We start from the raw sequence: 16,754 nt of genomic DNA on the forward strand, positions 1-16,754 counted from the left end.
GGGAGGAAGAGGGAGGGAGGGAGGTAGAAAGAAAGAGAGAGAGGTAGATACAGTTTTGTATTCTTTATGACTTTCATTTTGCAGTGTGCTAGTGCTGTTGTATTGTGCTTCACTGATATGAATATAGTCTTGATGTGTATCTATGTATGCAGTGCTTTGCATATGCTCGTGATGATTGCTTCCTTGAAATGTATTCTGGAATTTCTTTTACTGTGCTATATATAAATTACTGTATTTTTGTATGTGAACTTTATAATTGATATATACAAAATTCTTATGTGCTATGACAGCTATTTATTATATGAAATGCATTTTGGAGTTTATATATTCTTTATTGCCTAATATAGTGTAATTAAATGCCATAACACATTGTATTTGTTGTGTGTACATAGTGATTTACAGTCATATCACTGTCAAGAAACTAACATGTGTTGACTAAGTCAGTTGTGTGAATTTTTTTTAAAAAAATTTTTGGAGGGGGGAAGGCAAGGCAATTGGGGTTAAGTGACTTGCCCAAGGTCACACAGCTAGTTAGTGTATCAAGTGTCTGAGGTCAAATTTGAACACAGTTCTTCCTGAGTCCAGGACCAGTGCCACTTAGTGACTCCTGTATGAATTTTAAAATATTTTTTAGTGACTCCTGTGTGAATTTTTTAATATTCTTATTTCTCTAAGCTATTTTTGTATGCTCACAGAACTCTTTGTGTATAAATTGCTGGGATTGTAGATTTTTCACTGTGGCGAAGATGCAAGGATGGGCCTCAATCACAAAAGGCTGTGCTACCACATAAACATATAAAAGAGGGGAATATGGTCTTAGGTGTGTCCGGGCCTTTTCTCTCCACACCTCTATATGGGAGAGTGGATTGGGTTTGGGAATTTAAATCTTTAGTTCTTAGCACTTTGGAGCAGAGGGGTACTAGAGCTTGGTCTGACTAGCTTTAGAGAATCATTGCTAAATTATCAATGTGAGCATTTAGCCATCAAAAGTAAACAAATCCTACAAATTTATTGTTTTGTTGATTGTCTGTACTTGAGAAAGTGATGGGAAAAATGCTGATACTGCGGACAATAATTAAAAGTGTGTACTTTTTTTTTTTTTTACGGAGTGGGAAGAATAGAATCAGTACCTAGTAAGCGCTCACTATGTGCCAGGCACTGTGCCATAGCTTTTTACAAGCATTGCCTCATTTGATCCTCACAACTATCTTGTGAAGTAGGTGCCATTATGATCCCCATTTTACAGTTGAGAAAACTGAAGCAGAGGTTAAGTGATTTGCCCAGAGTTACACAGCTATTAAGTGTCTACGGCCAGGTTCAAACTTAGGTCTTCATGATTCCCAGGCTCAGAGTTTTATCTATGGAAGCACCACTGGCTGCCTGGATGGAAAGGGAGTCCATGCTTGGAAGAGTACCCAAGTCTTTTGCTCATTTTATGGATAAGTCAAAAGCTGCTTTCCTTCCAGAAAACCCTGGGAATGTTAAATGGAAAGAGCTTGGCAGATCTCAGTCTTTTCATGAAGGACTAGGCAATATTATGCATTCTAAAAAGCCTTGGCTAGCCCACCTCTTGCCTCTAATCTCCTGCAGTGTATTCTTTGTCCTAAATCTTAAGAACCCTGAAGGCTTATTCCTGTCTAAATAGCCTCTTGCTTTTAAACTAAGCTTCCTAGTTACTGGTTTTCTACATTCACTTCAATTTAATTCCAGATAATTAAGTTCAACAAACATTTTGTAAGCACCCATTAAATGCAAAACATTCCTAGAGACTGGCAGTATAAAAGTTGCTGCTGTCCTTAAGCACTGACTTTATAAATAGAGAGGATATACTTTGCTTTAGGGTCAATATTTTAGAGTAAATGAAGCTTCATTTCCTTTAGAAAGAAATGGAACCCAAGACTTCAGGGAGCCCAGGTGGCAGACTAAGCAGCAAATAGCTGTCCCTCTCCTATACTCCCCCCTGAAAAACATAAAATAGCACCCTAGAGCAAATGCTAGAACAGAATACCCAGCGGAAAGATGGGGTAGAGCAGTCATTTAGCCCAGGAAACTTAGAAGATTGGTAAGAAAGGTCTCATTCAGGTAAAAGGGGAGGACATTCCAGGACAGGAAGCATGCAAGCCAGCCAGCAGCAAGCCCCACCTCATCTCACCAGTGTGAGATCCTGAGCCCCAGGGTGGTACAGCAGACAAATACCAACAGCAGGACCTCCCATGGGCCTCAGCATAGCCAGGGGAACCAGCAGGCTGCAACTAGGAGAGCCACCCCATGTTTCAGCACAGCCCCAGGTGGGCAGGTGACCTCCACATGCTTCCGTGCAGCCCCAGGGAATGCAGCAAAGTGCCACTTGACCCCAGCACACACCAGACACCACCACTAGGACCCCAGCTCAGCTGCCAGATCCCCTAAAACCTCCAGCTGCTAGCACTGGAGGCCCCAGTCCACAAAGCCAGTGACCAGGCCCCTGGCCCCCAGCACAAAAAGCTTGGGACAGTGTCCTCTGTGCTGCAGCAGGAGTGCTCAATTTTAAAAGTCAGAAAATCAGCAGAAACATGAGCAAGAAGCAAAAATGAACCTTGACCATAGAGAGTTTCTATGATGACAGGGAAGATCAAGACATAAACTCAGAAGAAGACAACATTGGCAATATATCTACATCTGAAACCTCAGAGGGGAACATGAACTTGTCTCAAAACCCAGAAAACCTTGGAAGAGCTCAAGATTTTAAAAGTCAAATAAGAGAGGTAGAAGAAAAATTGGGAGAAGAAATGAGAGGTGAACAAGAAAGAGTGGACAACTTGGAAAAGGAAGGATAAAAACTGACAGAAGAAAACAGTTCTTTAAAAAGTAGAATTGGACAAATGGAAAAGGAGATGCAAAAGCTAACTGAAGAAAATAATTCCTTAAAAATTAGAATTGGACAAGTGGGAGGTAATGACTCAATGAGACATGAAGAACCCGTCAAACAAAATCAAAAGTATGAAAAAAATAGAAGAAAATGTTAAATACCTCATTGGAAAAACAGCCAACTTGGAAAATAGATCCAGGAGAGATTATATAAGAATTATTGGACTACCTAAGAGCCATGAAAGACAGCATCTTTTAAGAAGTTACCAAGGAAAAATGCCCTGATATCCTAGAATCAGAGGGTAAAGTATTCATTGAAAGGATCTGCCAATCACCTCCTGAAAGAGATCCCCAAATGAAAATTCCAAAGAGTACTGTAGTCAAGTTCCAAAATTATAAGATCAAGTTAAAAATATGACAAACAGCCAGAAAGAAACAATTTAAATATTGTGGAACCACATTCAGACAGATTAGACAGGACTTAGCAACTTCTATATTAAAGGATCTAAGGGCTAGGAATATGATATTATAGAAGGCAAAAGAGCTTGGATTACAACCATGAATCAACTACCCAGGAAAACTGAGAATAATCTTTCAGGGGAAAAGATAAATATTCAATGAAACAGGGGACTTTCAATCATTCCTGATGAAAAAGCCAGAGCTGAACAGAAAATTCAGTCTTCAAATACAAGACTCAAGGGAAGCATAAAAAGGTAAACAGGAAAGGAAAAAAAGAAATGGAACCTAAAAGGTAAGTGGGAGACTGTCTGAAAATCTAACTTTGAAAAATAAGAGATTGAACTGAAATTTGTTCTTCCACCACCCTGATTTTGGTTTAAGTCTACCTACCCATCCACTATTCATAAGATTCTTGTATTATGACAAGTCACCAGGAAGTTATGATGAATGTACTAAGCCATCCACACTCTGATCCCATTCTTTGTAGGGCTTAATACCGTAGTTGACTAGAACCCCTACACCCTATTGAGGCCTGAAATAAAGTCATGAGTTGAGGAATAAAGAGTCTTTAACTGAGATGACAGGGTAGCAAACCTGCCACCTTAGGGGATGAGTGCAGAGAACCATGGATTTCCTAACTAAGAGACCTATGAAAGGTTCTTTATACTTTTAGGAGGGGAGGGAGGAGGGGGTAGTATGAGGTAGCAAGGCCTGGTCATGAGGTCCCCGCAGGTCTTAGTAATCCCAGTAAGGAAAACCACTTCATTCTGACTAGCTTGCCCTTTATCTAAGTCACTGATTTTATTTTTTAGTTGAACAGGGCCAACTGCTAGGCACTTAATTGGAAGTCTCCTTCCAAGTTGACATCGAACCATTAATGGTTTGGTTCAGGTATTCAGCTGGTTCTTAATCAATTTGTACTATCATCTAGCTCACATATCTCTAGTTTGACCTGAGAATTATTTAGAGACTTAAATTCAGTTTGAACTTTACAAAGCAAATTTTCAGGGTGGGGACTTAGGGTGTTGTTCAACTCAACCTAAAGGACATTATCTTAAGGTTAAGAATGTAAAGATACTACTGGAATTCGTGACATTGCTAGGATGATTAAGGGATGGTATCTGTTAATATTACATTTAATATTAACAATTTTCTGTCAACCTTTTTCAGACAAACTCCTGTTTAGCCACATTCCCCCTCCTTGTACTTGTATATGCAGTTTTTGAATCCAAATGTAAGACTTCACACATATCCTGTTTAATTTCATCTTCTTTGATTCAATCCAATGTTCTAAGCTGTCATAATATTTTTGAATCTCAACTCCATCATCTAGTGCATTAACTATTTATTCCTCCTGACTTTTTGTCATCTTCAAGTTTGACAGCCATCTTCCTTATGCCTTTATCTAAGTCACTGATTTTATTTTTTAGTTAAACAGGGCCAACTGCTAGGCGCTCAATTGGAAGTCTCCTTCCAAGTTGACATTGAACCATTAATGGTTTGGTTCAGGTATTCAACTGGTTCTTAATCAATTTGTACTATCATCTAGCTCACATATCTCTAGTTTGATCTGAGAATTATATGGAGTTCTTTGATGAAATATAATAAAGTCTATCTACAATATTAACCTCTAGTAACCCTACTTAAAAAATAAAGCAACAACATTATTCTGACATGAACTATTTTTAATGAAACCATGCTGTTTCTTTGTGATAACTGCTTCCTTTCCTAGGTGTTCATTAACCATCCTTTAAATAAAATTTTAGAATTCTAGAATTACTCAGACTTTATTCAGAGTCAGGATGACTGGACTGCAGTTTATGATCCTCATAGATCTCATCTTTTTTTGGTTCCATTTTCATTAACTGCAAATAAAAGGAGCTTCCTCTCCTCACCCCACCCCAACTTAATACGCAGTATCTCTGAAACAAAAATACTGCACAAATAAAGGGAAATATGCTTTATTATTTTGGGGAAAAATTGTTTTTGCTTTAGAATGTATAAGATACCTCCTGCATATATTCCTTTGATACATCAGAAGAGTTCAATAGCTGCCATGATTTTACTTCACTTGGAAGGAGGCCCAAGCACTGTTTGGGAGTGAATCCATTGTGTTGTATCCTAAAGTAATATTTATTGCATATTTACCATTCATAATAGAACTTGAGGAAAGTACACCATCTTTTAATTGATTTTCATTTTCTTTGCTATAGGTATCACCATTGTCGTATTATCAGTCTTTCTGTTTTTGTTTTTTACAGAAACAAATAATTTAGAATCATCCTGTAAATAACTGGCCTTGATATTGTCTTTTATTGTTCTTATTTCTTAAATGTTTATGCCCAAGAGCCATGCGTGTCTTCATTGTCTTCTTATGCAGTAAAAATTCTATGTCATAGTGGCAAAGAACTGGAAATTGTGGGGATGCCTGTCAGTTGGGAAATGGCTAAGCACATTGTGGTATATGATTGTGATGGAATACAACTGTGCCATAAGAAATGATGAGCTTGATGATCTTAGAATAACATGGATAAACTTGCACAAAACAATGAAGATCGAAATGAGCAGAAGCAAGAAAACATTGTATACAATTACAGCAATTTTGTTTTTAAAACAACTTAGAGCGAATAAGTCATTTGGACTATTATAAATACCCAAATTAACTACAAAGGACATATGAAAAAGTGTAGCTTTATAAAGACTTGGGTTTTAAGGGGGAAATATATTTAAAGTATGACAAGCTGATAAATTGTATTGAGAGCTTTGGTGATACAATAATGATTCTAGTCACTTTCTTCATAGAAAGTATAATGGTTTTACCTAGTTAGTATATGAACATGCATTTATAACAACCTTGACTTAACCTTATGTTAATTTGTAATGATTTTTTCATTAAAATAAAATTAACATACTGTTGGAATGTTGTGGGCTAGGCTCAATTCAGGCCAATTCCTTGGTAGTTTAAATCCATAATCGAAATAAAATGAAATACTCATAGACTCTTGAACAATTAATGAAAGGAAGTTTATGGAACCAGTGGGAGATGGAGCCAAGATGGCAGAAAAAAGGAAGGGACCTATCTGAGCTATCCCAAATTCCCCTCCAAATAGCTTTAAAATAACACCCCCAAATTAATTCTGGAGTAGAAAAACCAACAAAAGAATGGGGTGAGACAATATTCCAACCCAAGACAATTTCAACATGAATGGTCTGTCCCGCCAGAGTAAGAGTGCAGCATAGTCCAGCACAGACAACAGCATGTCTTGGAGGCAACTGAATCGGAAGCAGTGGCTTCCAGAGCTCTCAGCCCACAGACAGTAATAGGGTTGGACAATTGGTCACGACATTGCAGGGGTCCCTTTGCTGGCACTGGGTGCAGGACTCTGTTGCATTGCCCGTATGCAGATCCAAGTTGCAGTCCTGAGTCAAAAGTCCCAGTGTGAGGAGAAGCACTAATACACTGGAACAGCCAGAGGGGAGTAGGGACCCTGGTCACGGTTCCAGGGTAGAAAAGAGTGCTTGTGATTGCTTACAGACCAGAGTACAGGTCAGGAGAGTAGTAAATATACCTGTCAGATCATACCACCTTGGAAGAACCAAAAAGTTTCAGACCCCCAGAATCAGCTCCAAAAACAGCTACACAAAAAAATTTGAAACCTGGGACAGTGCTCTCTCCACCCCAGGATCAGAGTCCTACATTAACCTAAGTTTAAAAGTCAAGAAATAGTCTGGGAAAATGAGCAAACAACAAAAAAAGAACCTGACCATATAAAGTTACAATGGTGACAGGGAAGATCCAAATCCAAATTCAGAAGAAGACAACAGAGTCAAAACTGCTACATGCAAAACTTCAAAGAAAAATGTGAATTGCTCTCAGGCCCCAAAAAAACAATTCCTGGAAGGTTAGAGGAGGTGGTCATTAGAAGCAAAACACTTTTGTGGATGGATAGGATGTTATAGGAATGGGAATTTAAGATCTTCCCTGCCCCTAGGCCCTTTGATAGGCTTAAGTGACTCTAAGAACCTTCTTTGATTTGAAAATATACTCTGCTCCCTAATAGGCTGAATGTGGTCACATGGAGCCTGTAGCAGGAGGCTTAGTTTTCAGGAATGCCCACACCTTGGTGCTGTGTGATTGGGCAGTGGGTCAAGAGGGTTGTGATATTCTCTGAGCCAGGAGAAGGCTATGTATACCCTGATGTGAGATTTTGTTTTGGGGATCACTTTGGGAAGAGTTGTGTGATTGGACCAGGCGAGACTCTAGGCAGCCATTGAGTCCCCCTGCCTTGAAAACCCAGATGTTGAGGTTTCCCTCTCTGGTAACTGACTAGGTATGGATGTAATGGTCAGACAGCTGGAAGCCTGTCTGCTGATCTGTTTCTCGGTCTGTATTTTTTGTCTGCTTATAACCTCTGTATTCTCTGAAGTTCAGGGTGCTGACCTTTTTCCCCTGAACTAGGTAAATGACATGTGTTTGATTAAAGCAAGATTATTAACCCATTTTGAGTTGCTTTCCTTTAGAAAAGCAGATCTAGGAACCTGTGTTGGCAGCCACCCTGAGTATGTGCATGCTGCTACACAGGATGAAAGAAGAGAGGGGATAAACAGGAGGGAAAATAAGATGGAGGAAAATAGAAAGTTTCCCTGATAAAGGCCTCTCTTCTCAAACATATGGAGAACTAAGTCAAATTTATAAGAATACATACCATTCGTGAATTGATAAATAGTCAAAGGATAAGAGTAGGCAGTTTTCAGATGAAGCATTCAAAATTATCAATAGTCATATAAAAATGCTCAAAATCACTATTGATTGTAGAAATGCAAACAAAAACAACTCTGGGGTGCCACTTCATACCTTTCGGATTGACTAATATGACAGAAAAGGAAAATGAGAAATGTTGGAGAGAATGTGGGAAAATGAGATATTATTGCACTGTTGGAATTGTGAACTAATGAAGCCATTCTGTAGAACAATTTGGAACTATGCTCAAAAGGTTATCAAACCATGCATACCTTTAAACCAGCGATGCTACTATTGGGTCTGAATCCCAAAGAGATTTTAAAAAAGGAAAAAGAAAGAAAAAGGACCTATATGTACAAAAATATTTATAGCAGCTCTTTTTGTGGCGACTAAGAATTGGAAGTTGAGGGGATCCCCATCAGTTTGGGAGTGGTTGAACAATTTACATCATATGAGTGTGATAGAATACTATTGTGCTATAAGAATGACAAGAAAAATGCTCTCAGCAAAATCTGATAAGATTTACATGAACTAATGCAATGTGAAAATGAGCAGGACCCAGAGACAGTGATGTTGTATAATGATCAACTGTGAATGTATTAGCTATTCTCAGAAATACAGTTCTGAAGGATTTATCAAAAATGCTGTCTCCAAAAAGTATTGGAGTCTGAATACATATCAAAGCATACTTTTTAAAACATTCTTTATTTTGGGGTAGCTTGATGGGGCAGTGAATAGAGCGCCAGCCCTGGAGTCAGGAGGACCTCAGTTCAAATCCAGCCTCAGACACTTGACACAAAAAACTAGCCGTGTGACCTTGGGCAAGTCACTTAACCCCAATTGCCCTGCCTTCCCCCTCTAAAAAAAAAGAAAAAATATTCTTTATTTCTCTTGTTTATTCTTTCTGGCCTCTGATTTCTTTCACAACATGACTAAAGTGGAGGAGTGTTTTACATGACTGCACATGTATGGCCTATATCAAATTACTTGCCTTCTCATGGAGAAGGGTGGAGAAGGAGGAAGGGAAAAACTTGGAACCCAAAGTTTTTAAATAAATGTTAAAAATTGTTTTCACATGTAATTGGGTAAAAATAAGATACCAAGAAAGAATTTTTTAAATAACAAAGTTTATTTAGCTGTAACAGAGAAAGGATATTCTTAAGAATTATTTCAAACAAGTGCAGTTCCTCCTGATGTTAATCATGCTGTTGGTCCACAATCAGAAACCTCTAAAAAGGAGCTGGCATTCCTTTTCTGCTCAAGACAACAGGAAGCCATGCCAACAACTTTAGCAAGTCATCAAGCAGCAAAGGAGAGTTTTGGTGCCTCGTGCAGGAAAAAGCTAGTCTTAGGAAAAATTAATCACTGTCTACATTGAAGAACCCTAGGAAATACTGTTTCTGTCATAGATGTTTCAATTGCATTATATGGAACACTCCCTCTTAAATTTTGCCTTGATGCTTAAATAGGTCTAACCTTAATTTAAGAAATGTACTTGTAAACACCAGAAGTAAAGTTAATGAATTGTCTCGTTTTACTGGGATAGACCTAGTTTTTTTTTTTTAAGCAATCAGGGTTAAGTAACTTGCTCAAGGTTACACGGCCAGTTACTATTTCTGGGTGTGGTGCTGAGTATCTGAGCCCGGATTTTGATCCAGGTCATCCTGACACTGGAGCCGGTGCTCTTACTTGCTGAGCTACCTGGCCGCCCCTGATAGACCTAGTTTTTGATGATATATACTAAGACAGTGGTTCTAGGAAATGTCCCAAGCAGACCTATGTCGGCTTCATATTCATTCACGTTCTCTTAGACACAACTGTGAAGTCTACAAGTAGTTTTTCGAATTACCATATTAAAGGATGGTTCGATTTATTTTAGAAAACATTTATTAAATGTCTAATTTGTGCAAGGTCCATGGCTATATTCTATTTTATATACTTTATAGTAGCTTCACATGCCACTGAAGTGTCATGGGATTTCTAGAATCCCGGCACTCTCTCCAGAATGCTAGACTGACAGAGGGGAAATTACTTACCCAGCTTGTTAATAAAACCTTGGCAATCTGATTTCTCAGTCCATCTAACATGGTAGATGCAGCAAGTCAAATGGAAAGGTGAGGATGTTACAAACTGGCATATTGACAGTAGAAAGAAGTAACAAATAAAAAGAAGTAATAAAAGCAGTCCAACTGAATAAGAAGAGACAAAAACGACAAAAAGAGATAAAAAGTGTTTATAGACTTAGAGATAGCTAGCTCTTTCCCACATGTGGAGAGAAGAGGGAAGATGTAATGGGAGAGGGAATGCTAGAGCAAGCTTGAACCAGCTGATTAACATAATTTCAGTCTCAGCATCTACCCCTCAGAGAAAAAGTTGAATGCTACAATTCAAAGCTGTGTTTATTGTTTTGTTGATTTCCTAGATGTAAAGTGGTGGAGAAAATGTTACTCATGTAGATCAAACCTTAAAGTGTGTTGTGTGTACTTTTTTTTCCAGAGACATTTATAAAAATTTACCAAAACACCATTGTTACAGAGTGACTTTAAGTCTGGGTATAAAAACATTGATGTGGAATCAATCATTCCCAAATGATGCCTTATAAATGATATGTTGTTATCCAGAATCTCCATCAATCATTTGTTCCATGCAAAGGTTATATACAGGATTCAAAATATGACAAGAGAATGAACATTAAAATTGTGGAGTTATAAAATCAAGCAGTAAATATAACTCCATCTTAATCAGAGTGTTGCATGGAACTATGTATTTGGCGGATCCTGTAAGTATTCAAATGGAACACAGATATAACTTATGTGTGTTCTTAGCTGGTATCCTGGTGGACACTTGAGGAGCTGCAGTAGCTTTTGTAACTTATACTGGCTCATGTCCTGCCTTCTGTAGGATTACAGAAAAATAATGTGTCCCTTTACGATTAACTAGCAAGGTGGAGAACTACTCCATTAATAATATTAACTAGCAGGGTGGCTAGGTGGTGCAGTGAATAGAGCACCAGCCCTGGAGTCAGGAGGACCTGAGTTCAAATCCAGCCTCAGACATTTAACACAAAAATTAGTGACCTTGGACAAGTCACTTAACCCCAATTGCCCTGCCCTCCCCACTCCAAAAAGTAAAAACAAAACAAATAATGTTAACTAGCATCTTTATAGAATGTTTTAAGATTTGCAAAGAGCATATGTAAGGTGGGGAGGAAGTCTCATCAAGAAGAATTCAGCCCTGGGAGCATACAAAGGGAACTCTGCCTGGTGCCAACCCACATAAACATTTGGGGAATCTGCTTCAAAAAATATGTAATGGGGGCAGCCAGGTGGCTCAGCGAGTGAGAGCACCGGCTCCAGTGTCAGGATGACCTGGATCAAATCCAGGCTCAGATACTCAGCACCACACCCAGAAATAACTGGCCGTGTAACCTTGAACAAGTTACTTAACCCTGATTGCTTTAAAAAAAAAATATGTAATGACAGGGACCTACCTCTAATTCAGAGCATGAATAAATATCTGTGGCTATTTCCTGTCTCCCTACTACACTAGTGAAGATAAGCTTTTTAAGTGATTATTGAGCCAGAACTCAGTGTCCATACCAAAGGCAATAATTGGACATCCTCGTCTTTCTCTTTCCTGGTGGCAAATCAGGCAAGACCTGTTATGTGCCTCCTGGATAGGGCAGAGGCCTTAGGTTCTCCTTAACTGGGTGCATGTGGCCTGAAATCTGTTTTGTAGCTATGTTGATTTTGTCTTTGGGGCATTTGGGGACATACTCTTTCCTATTCTTGATGAAGGACAATTGAAGAGACCAAATGACCTTGTCAGATTCAGAATATCAGAAGATCAGCAGAGGTTGCCAGCAGCTGTAGCCACTATAACCCTGGTGAGAGACCTGCTAAGCCTGGCCAGGCCAGGAGCATGGATCAGCCTGACAGCGACACTTTGTGTCCTGCATACAAGGGAGTGACTCCGTCCATTGGCAATGTGTCCACATCTACGAGTGATTTCGTGAAGCGAATGCTTTAAGTGTGAGTCCACCCTTCCCAGGGACCAGGATGGTAGAAGATAAAGTAAGCTCCAGTCAGAAGGAATGTTTTGGGTTTTGGTTCTTGTTTTAACTCCCTTTGTGAAAGTTAATTGATATTCTTGCATATTGACTTATATTGGAACAAACACACCAAAATGGAAACTCAGTCTGATAGCATTAGGAGAATTGGGGTTTTCCTCCAGGATAAATTCTTCTATCTATAAATCTGATAGGTAATATGTTCTATGTTCTTCTATTTTGGTTTTAGTGGGACAAAAAAGGAGTGGGCAGCTTTCAGAGGTTTAGTAGACAACACTGTATTTGCTCATCTGGGCCAGAACACTCACAAATATCAGAATTGATGTGATGAAAATGATGGGGAAATTCAGAAGCCACTAACTAAGAAACAAGAATCCCACAAGGTTTACCAGAAGGATAGTTTATCCATCTCTAGGAAGGCAGTGGGACCTGGTGTTGCTCTGGGACTAGGGGGTGGGGAGCAGGGTGCTAGCCAGTCAGTGGCTGCTGCAGTGGGGCTGCAGGGCCTTACTAACCTGCCCTGGGGGTTCAAGGCCTCCCACTGGCACACCTGCTGCTGGCTTGCCAGGATATTGCCTGCCCTGGAATGTGCTCCTCCTTTACCTGAGTGAGATAAAATGGTCTGCAGACCTTCCACCTTGGCTTGGGCTAGCAAATGGTTTCACCCCATCTTTTTGTTGATTCTTTTGCCCCAGAATTCGTTTTGAGGCACTGTTTTATAGTTGTTTGGAGGTAAATATGGGAGTGTTCGGTCGATTTCCTGTTTATCCTGCCATCTTGGCTCCTAGAAGACCTCCTTTGGCTAGTATGGTCTGTAAGAGCCCTGGGTCACCTCTATGCCGTGATGAGGCATCAGAGTAGGAGTTTGTCTAGATCATTTGTCCTAATTCTCTCTGAGAACATAAATAGAAGAGAAAGATAGCTCCTGCTCTCAAGGAACTTATATTCTAATGGTAAAACACCATGAATAAGAGATTTCAGTTTTAAGTCAAATGAGGTTCAGTAGTAAAGTAGAAGGTAATGTCTTCTTTAGTATAATTTTCATTGATGAAACCACCTCTCTTTCTGATTTCGAACCATTTGACGTTGCCAGACTTTGGTAAGGAGAGCTTCGTTTCTTGGTTTTTCAGTAGCTGTGACTACTGAGAAGGCCGGGGCCCCAGAACCTGAAGAAGCAGTGGCTAGGTCACGTCTCTACACGGCCATGTTCCCCAGGCTACAGGGGTCTGGTTGGAAGCTGGGCTGCTAATCTCAGGGGTTCTGGTGGGTGAAACGATTATTCCTAGTGTTCCTGGGGTAAGGGTGCTACGTTCTCTTCATACAGGTCTGAGGGAAGGTGGTGGTGGTTTGACCTGTTTGGCACATAACAACTCTTGTGTCTCTCTTAGAACACCTTGTTGCTTTAGTTAGGCGGCTCCCCTGCCTGTGCCACTGGTCAGCGGTTTGTGGTGGGGACCTCAATGGCAGCCTGGAGGCTGGAAGGTGGGGTGTAGTTAAACTGCAACCTCCAGGTAGGCAGGAACATTGTTAGCTCAATACTGTTCTTCCTAAGCATCTAATGCAGTATTCAACAACAAAGTACAAAAGGACATGTACTAGCAATTGCTTAGCAAACATTTGTTGAGTTGTATTTTCTCCACCAGAATGTGAACTCGGGACTGTTTGCTTTTTGTTTTGTGTCCCTAAAACCTACAAGGCCCATACACGTTCCCTGTTAAGGAAAGTGAATTGGTTGTTTTAATTCTGGGCAGAGATCTAACACTAACTAGCACTAAGACAGTGCCTTTCTGTTTAACAGATGTTTAATAATAAATGCTGAGCTGGATTCAGTTCAATTGGATTTATCTAATCTGATATAACTCCTAATACAAGTAACAAAAAGCTGACATTAGGCTGTGATATGTATTTCTGTGACATGCTGAGTGACTGATTTATCAAGCCACCTCTTTTCTTCCTCACACAGTACTGGCTGGATCCTGCAAAAACCCTTGCAGAGCACAAAGAACTAATAAACAGTATGTATTTCATTTTCAATTTATCAAAGTATGATTTGAAAATTATGTGGTGTCCAAAATGAATGTTACAGGTTGTGATAGCAAATGACAACTTTTTGCAATGAATAAATACTTTCATACAGTGAACTGTGCTGTCCCCTTGGATAAAATGGGTTATTTTGTTGGTAGGGTTTTTTAGCCTGGTAACAGATAAATACCTTTTCTAGCTGCCTAAATGTTAAATTTTGCTTTCAAATTAAAGAGTCAGAGAGTTTGAATCTATATCTTAAAAGGAAAAAAAAAGATTCTATGTCATTTGAATTAGAATTCAAATGAGCTAGATTTCCCTAGAGCATAAATTAAGAACTATTGTTCTTTCACATCAATAAGATTCCAGTCTAGTCTCTGAGACAGTAATTTATTAAGTGGTTCCCTTTTAACCTAGATGAGATCATATACCATCAAAGAGTGTTTGACTTCCTTCTGAGAAAAGCTAGTACACTCATTCTGAATAATATTTGAAAAAAATTCTATGAATAACATGAGTCAGCGTGTAACTAAGATGATGTTTAATGAAATTTTCTGTCATCTCCCAGATTTTTAAAGAAGGAATACAATAACATGTTGTATGTATATGTGCATGCATGTGTGTGTATGGGAGGGGATCTCAGTGAACTTGGTCTCATTTTTTATATCAATAGTCTATATCAGGAGTTTTAACTTCGAGTTTGTGAATTTCACTTTTAAGAAATGTTTTGATTGTTTTGATTTGAAAAATATATTTCAGTATAATTACTTTCTATGATAATCCTATGTATTTTATTTCATATATTTTAAAGCATTATTGTGAATGTCCAAAAAAGAAATATATAATAAAGGTATTTGAGCAGTGAGAAAAAACCCTCATTATTATGAGAAGTCCGTAGGCTTTACCAGATTGCCAAAGATTGAGAACTTCTGGTCTTTATAATGGTTCCAGGTCATGTGACCAGCAAGATGAATAAATTAATGAATGAAAAAAAAACATTTTTAATTGCTTTCAGTGTGCCAAGCACTATGTTAAGCTCTAGATTGGACCAGTTCTTTCTTGAGGAGCTCATACTCAAATTACAGGAGACAACACATTAAAAAAAAGTTCAGCTTTAGAGTAGATGGAAAAGCCCAGGAATCCTAAGAGTTCTGTAGCAGGGAAGATGGTAAGACTCAGAGGTCCTTAAGTTATATCACTTGGTCAGATGACATGGCAGGGGTCTCTAGGGCATTGAATTAGGATTGATGATAAGGCTTAAAGGACTGTAGCAGTCAATGGCAGCAGCAGATGGTAAGGCCTATAGTCTTCTTCCATCACACAAGAAAGAATAGAGTTGGGGCAGCTAGATGGAGCAGTGAATAGAGCACCTCGATTCAGGAGGACCTGAGTTCAAATATGACCTCAGAACGTGACACACTTACTAGCTGTGTGACCTTGGGCAAGTCACTTAACCCCAATTACCCTGCCTTCCCCCATCCAAAAAGACCAAAAAAAATAGTTGAATCCTGTCATATCTAAGCCAGGTAAGCAGTTAAGCATCTCAAATGGGTTGTCCTCAGCCCTTGTTAGAGTCAAAGCAGGGAGGGAGAAGAAAAGGTAGAGTGGCATCCAGCAGTGGTTAAGTCTTTCAGCTGCCCAGCCATTCTGGATGGGTTCTGAGATGATCCAGGATGGGAGAAGGAAACACAAAAAGATTCAAGAAGAAATACATAAGGATTTAAAACAAAAATCAGAGAATAAAAGTTCAGAATATAGAAGGGAAGAGAATTCATGAAAAAAAAAGCAAATACAATTTTCTTAGAAAAAGTACAAGTAAATTGTACAGCACCTCTGGGCCCTTCACCTCCATAAAGTGGTAGGTTGGAAGTGCCTTTTAATGTGTCTTCATTCAAGTCCTATCTGATCTTTATCATTTGCTAATTTGCTTTTATTTTTTGATATGTTGTTGTTTCCATTTATATTGCTATAGTTATTATGTATATTGTTTTCTTGGTTCTGCTTACTTCACACTGCATCAGTTGTAGAAATCTCCAGAATTGTGAATCTACAAGTTGTAAATAAGTAAAACAATTCAATAAAATGAAAAAAAAAAAGTGGTAGACTGTACAAAAAAAAAATCCTCACAATTTTTAAAGAATTGAAAGCTAAAAGATTCATGACACCCTCTGAATGGTACCACTAAGAATATACAGATTTCTCAACATCATAGGGCATATATTTAAAAAAAAAAAGCAAAAAAGAAAAAAACCTTTTATAATGGCAGGGGGAAATTGCATGCAAAAGTACACAGTCAGAAATATACATTCTTTAAAAACCACAGTATAATAAAGATAGTAATCAATTCAGAGGTTTGATCTCTGATTCAGATAGTAATCAGAAATACACATTCTTTAAAAACCACAATACAATAAAGATAGTAATTAATTCAGAGAGCAGAAAAAGATGGGCACTTAAGACAGTAATGAAAGTTTAAATGAGTAGGTCAAAGGATAATCATTCACACTATGCACTATGTGGAAAACAGTATCAGTTATAAGACAACATACCAAAATTTCTGGAAAGTAGCCAAAGCAGTTCTTAGAGGAAAAATTATATTCTTAAAAATATTCACCA

General features: G+C 38.6%; 1 protein-coding gene and 1 long non-coding RNA gene across 3 annotated transcripts in view; one reads left to right on the forward strand and one right to left on the reverse strand.

Moving 5' to 3' along the window:
- The window catches only part of EPB41L4A (erythrocyte membrane protein band 4.1 like 4A), a 205,325-nt gene that overhangs the window by 74,195 nt on the left and 114,376 nt on the right, over positions 1 to 16,754 (forward strand). Inside the window, exon 3 of the mRNA XM_069087776.1 lies at positions 14,080 to 14,131. Within this exon, the coding sequence (XP_068943877.1) occupies positions 14,080 to 14,131 (52 nt within the window). The remainder of the gene's footprint in view (positions 1 to 14,079; positions 14,132 to 16,754) is intronic.
- The window catches only part of LOC138161034 (uncharacterized), a 72,802-nt gene that overhangs the window by 40,796 nt on the left and 15,252 nt on the right, over positions 1 to 16,754 (reverse strand). The gene's annotated exons all lie outside the window — the stretch shown is intronic.

Source organism: Petaurus breviceps, unplaced genomic scaffold (assembly GCF_028583685.1).
Source record: "Petaurus breviceps papuanus isolate PSGF00001 unplaced genomic scaffold, PetGlider_PUasm1.0 183, whole genome shotgun sequence".
Lineage (NCBI taxonomy): Eukaryota > Metazoa > Chordata > Mammalia > Diprotodontia > Petauridae > Petaurus > Petaurus breviceps.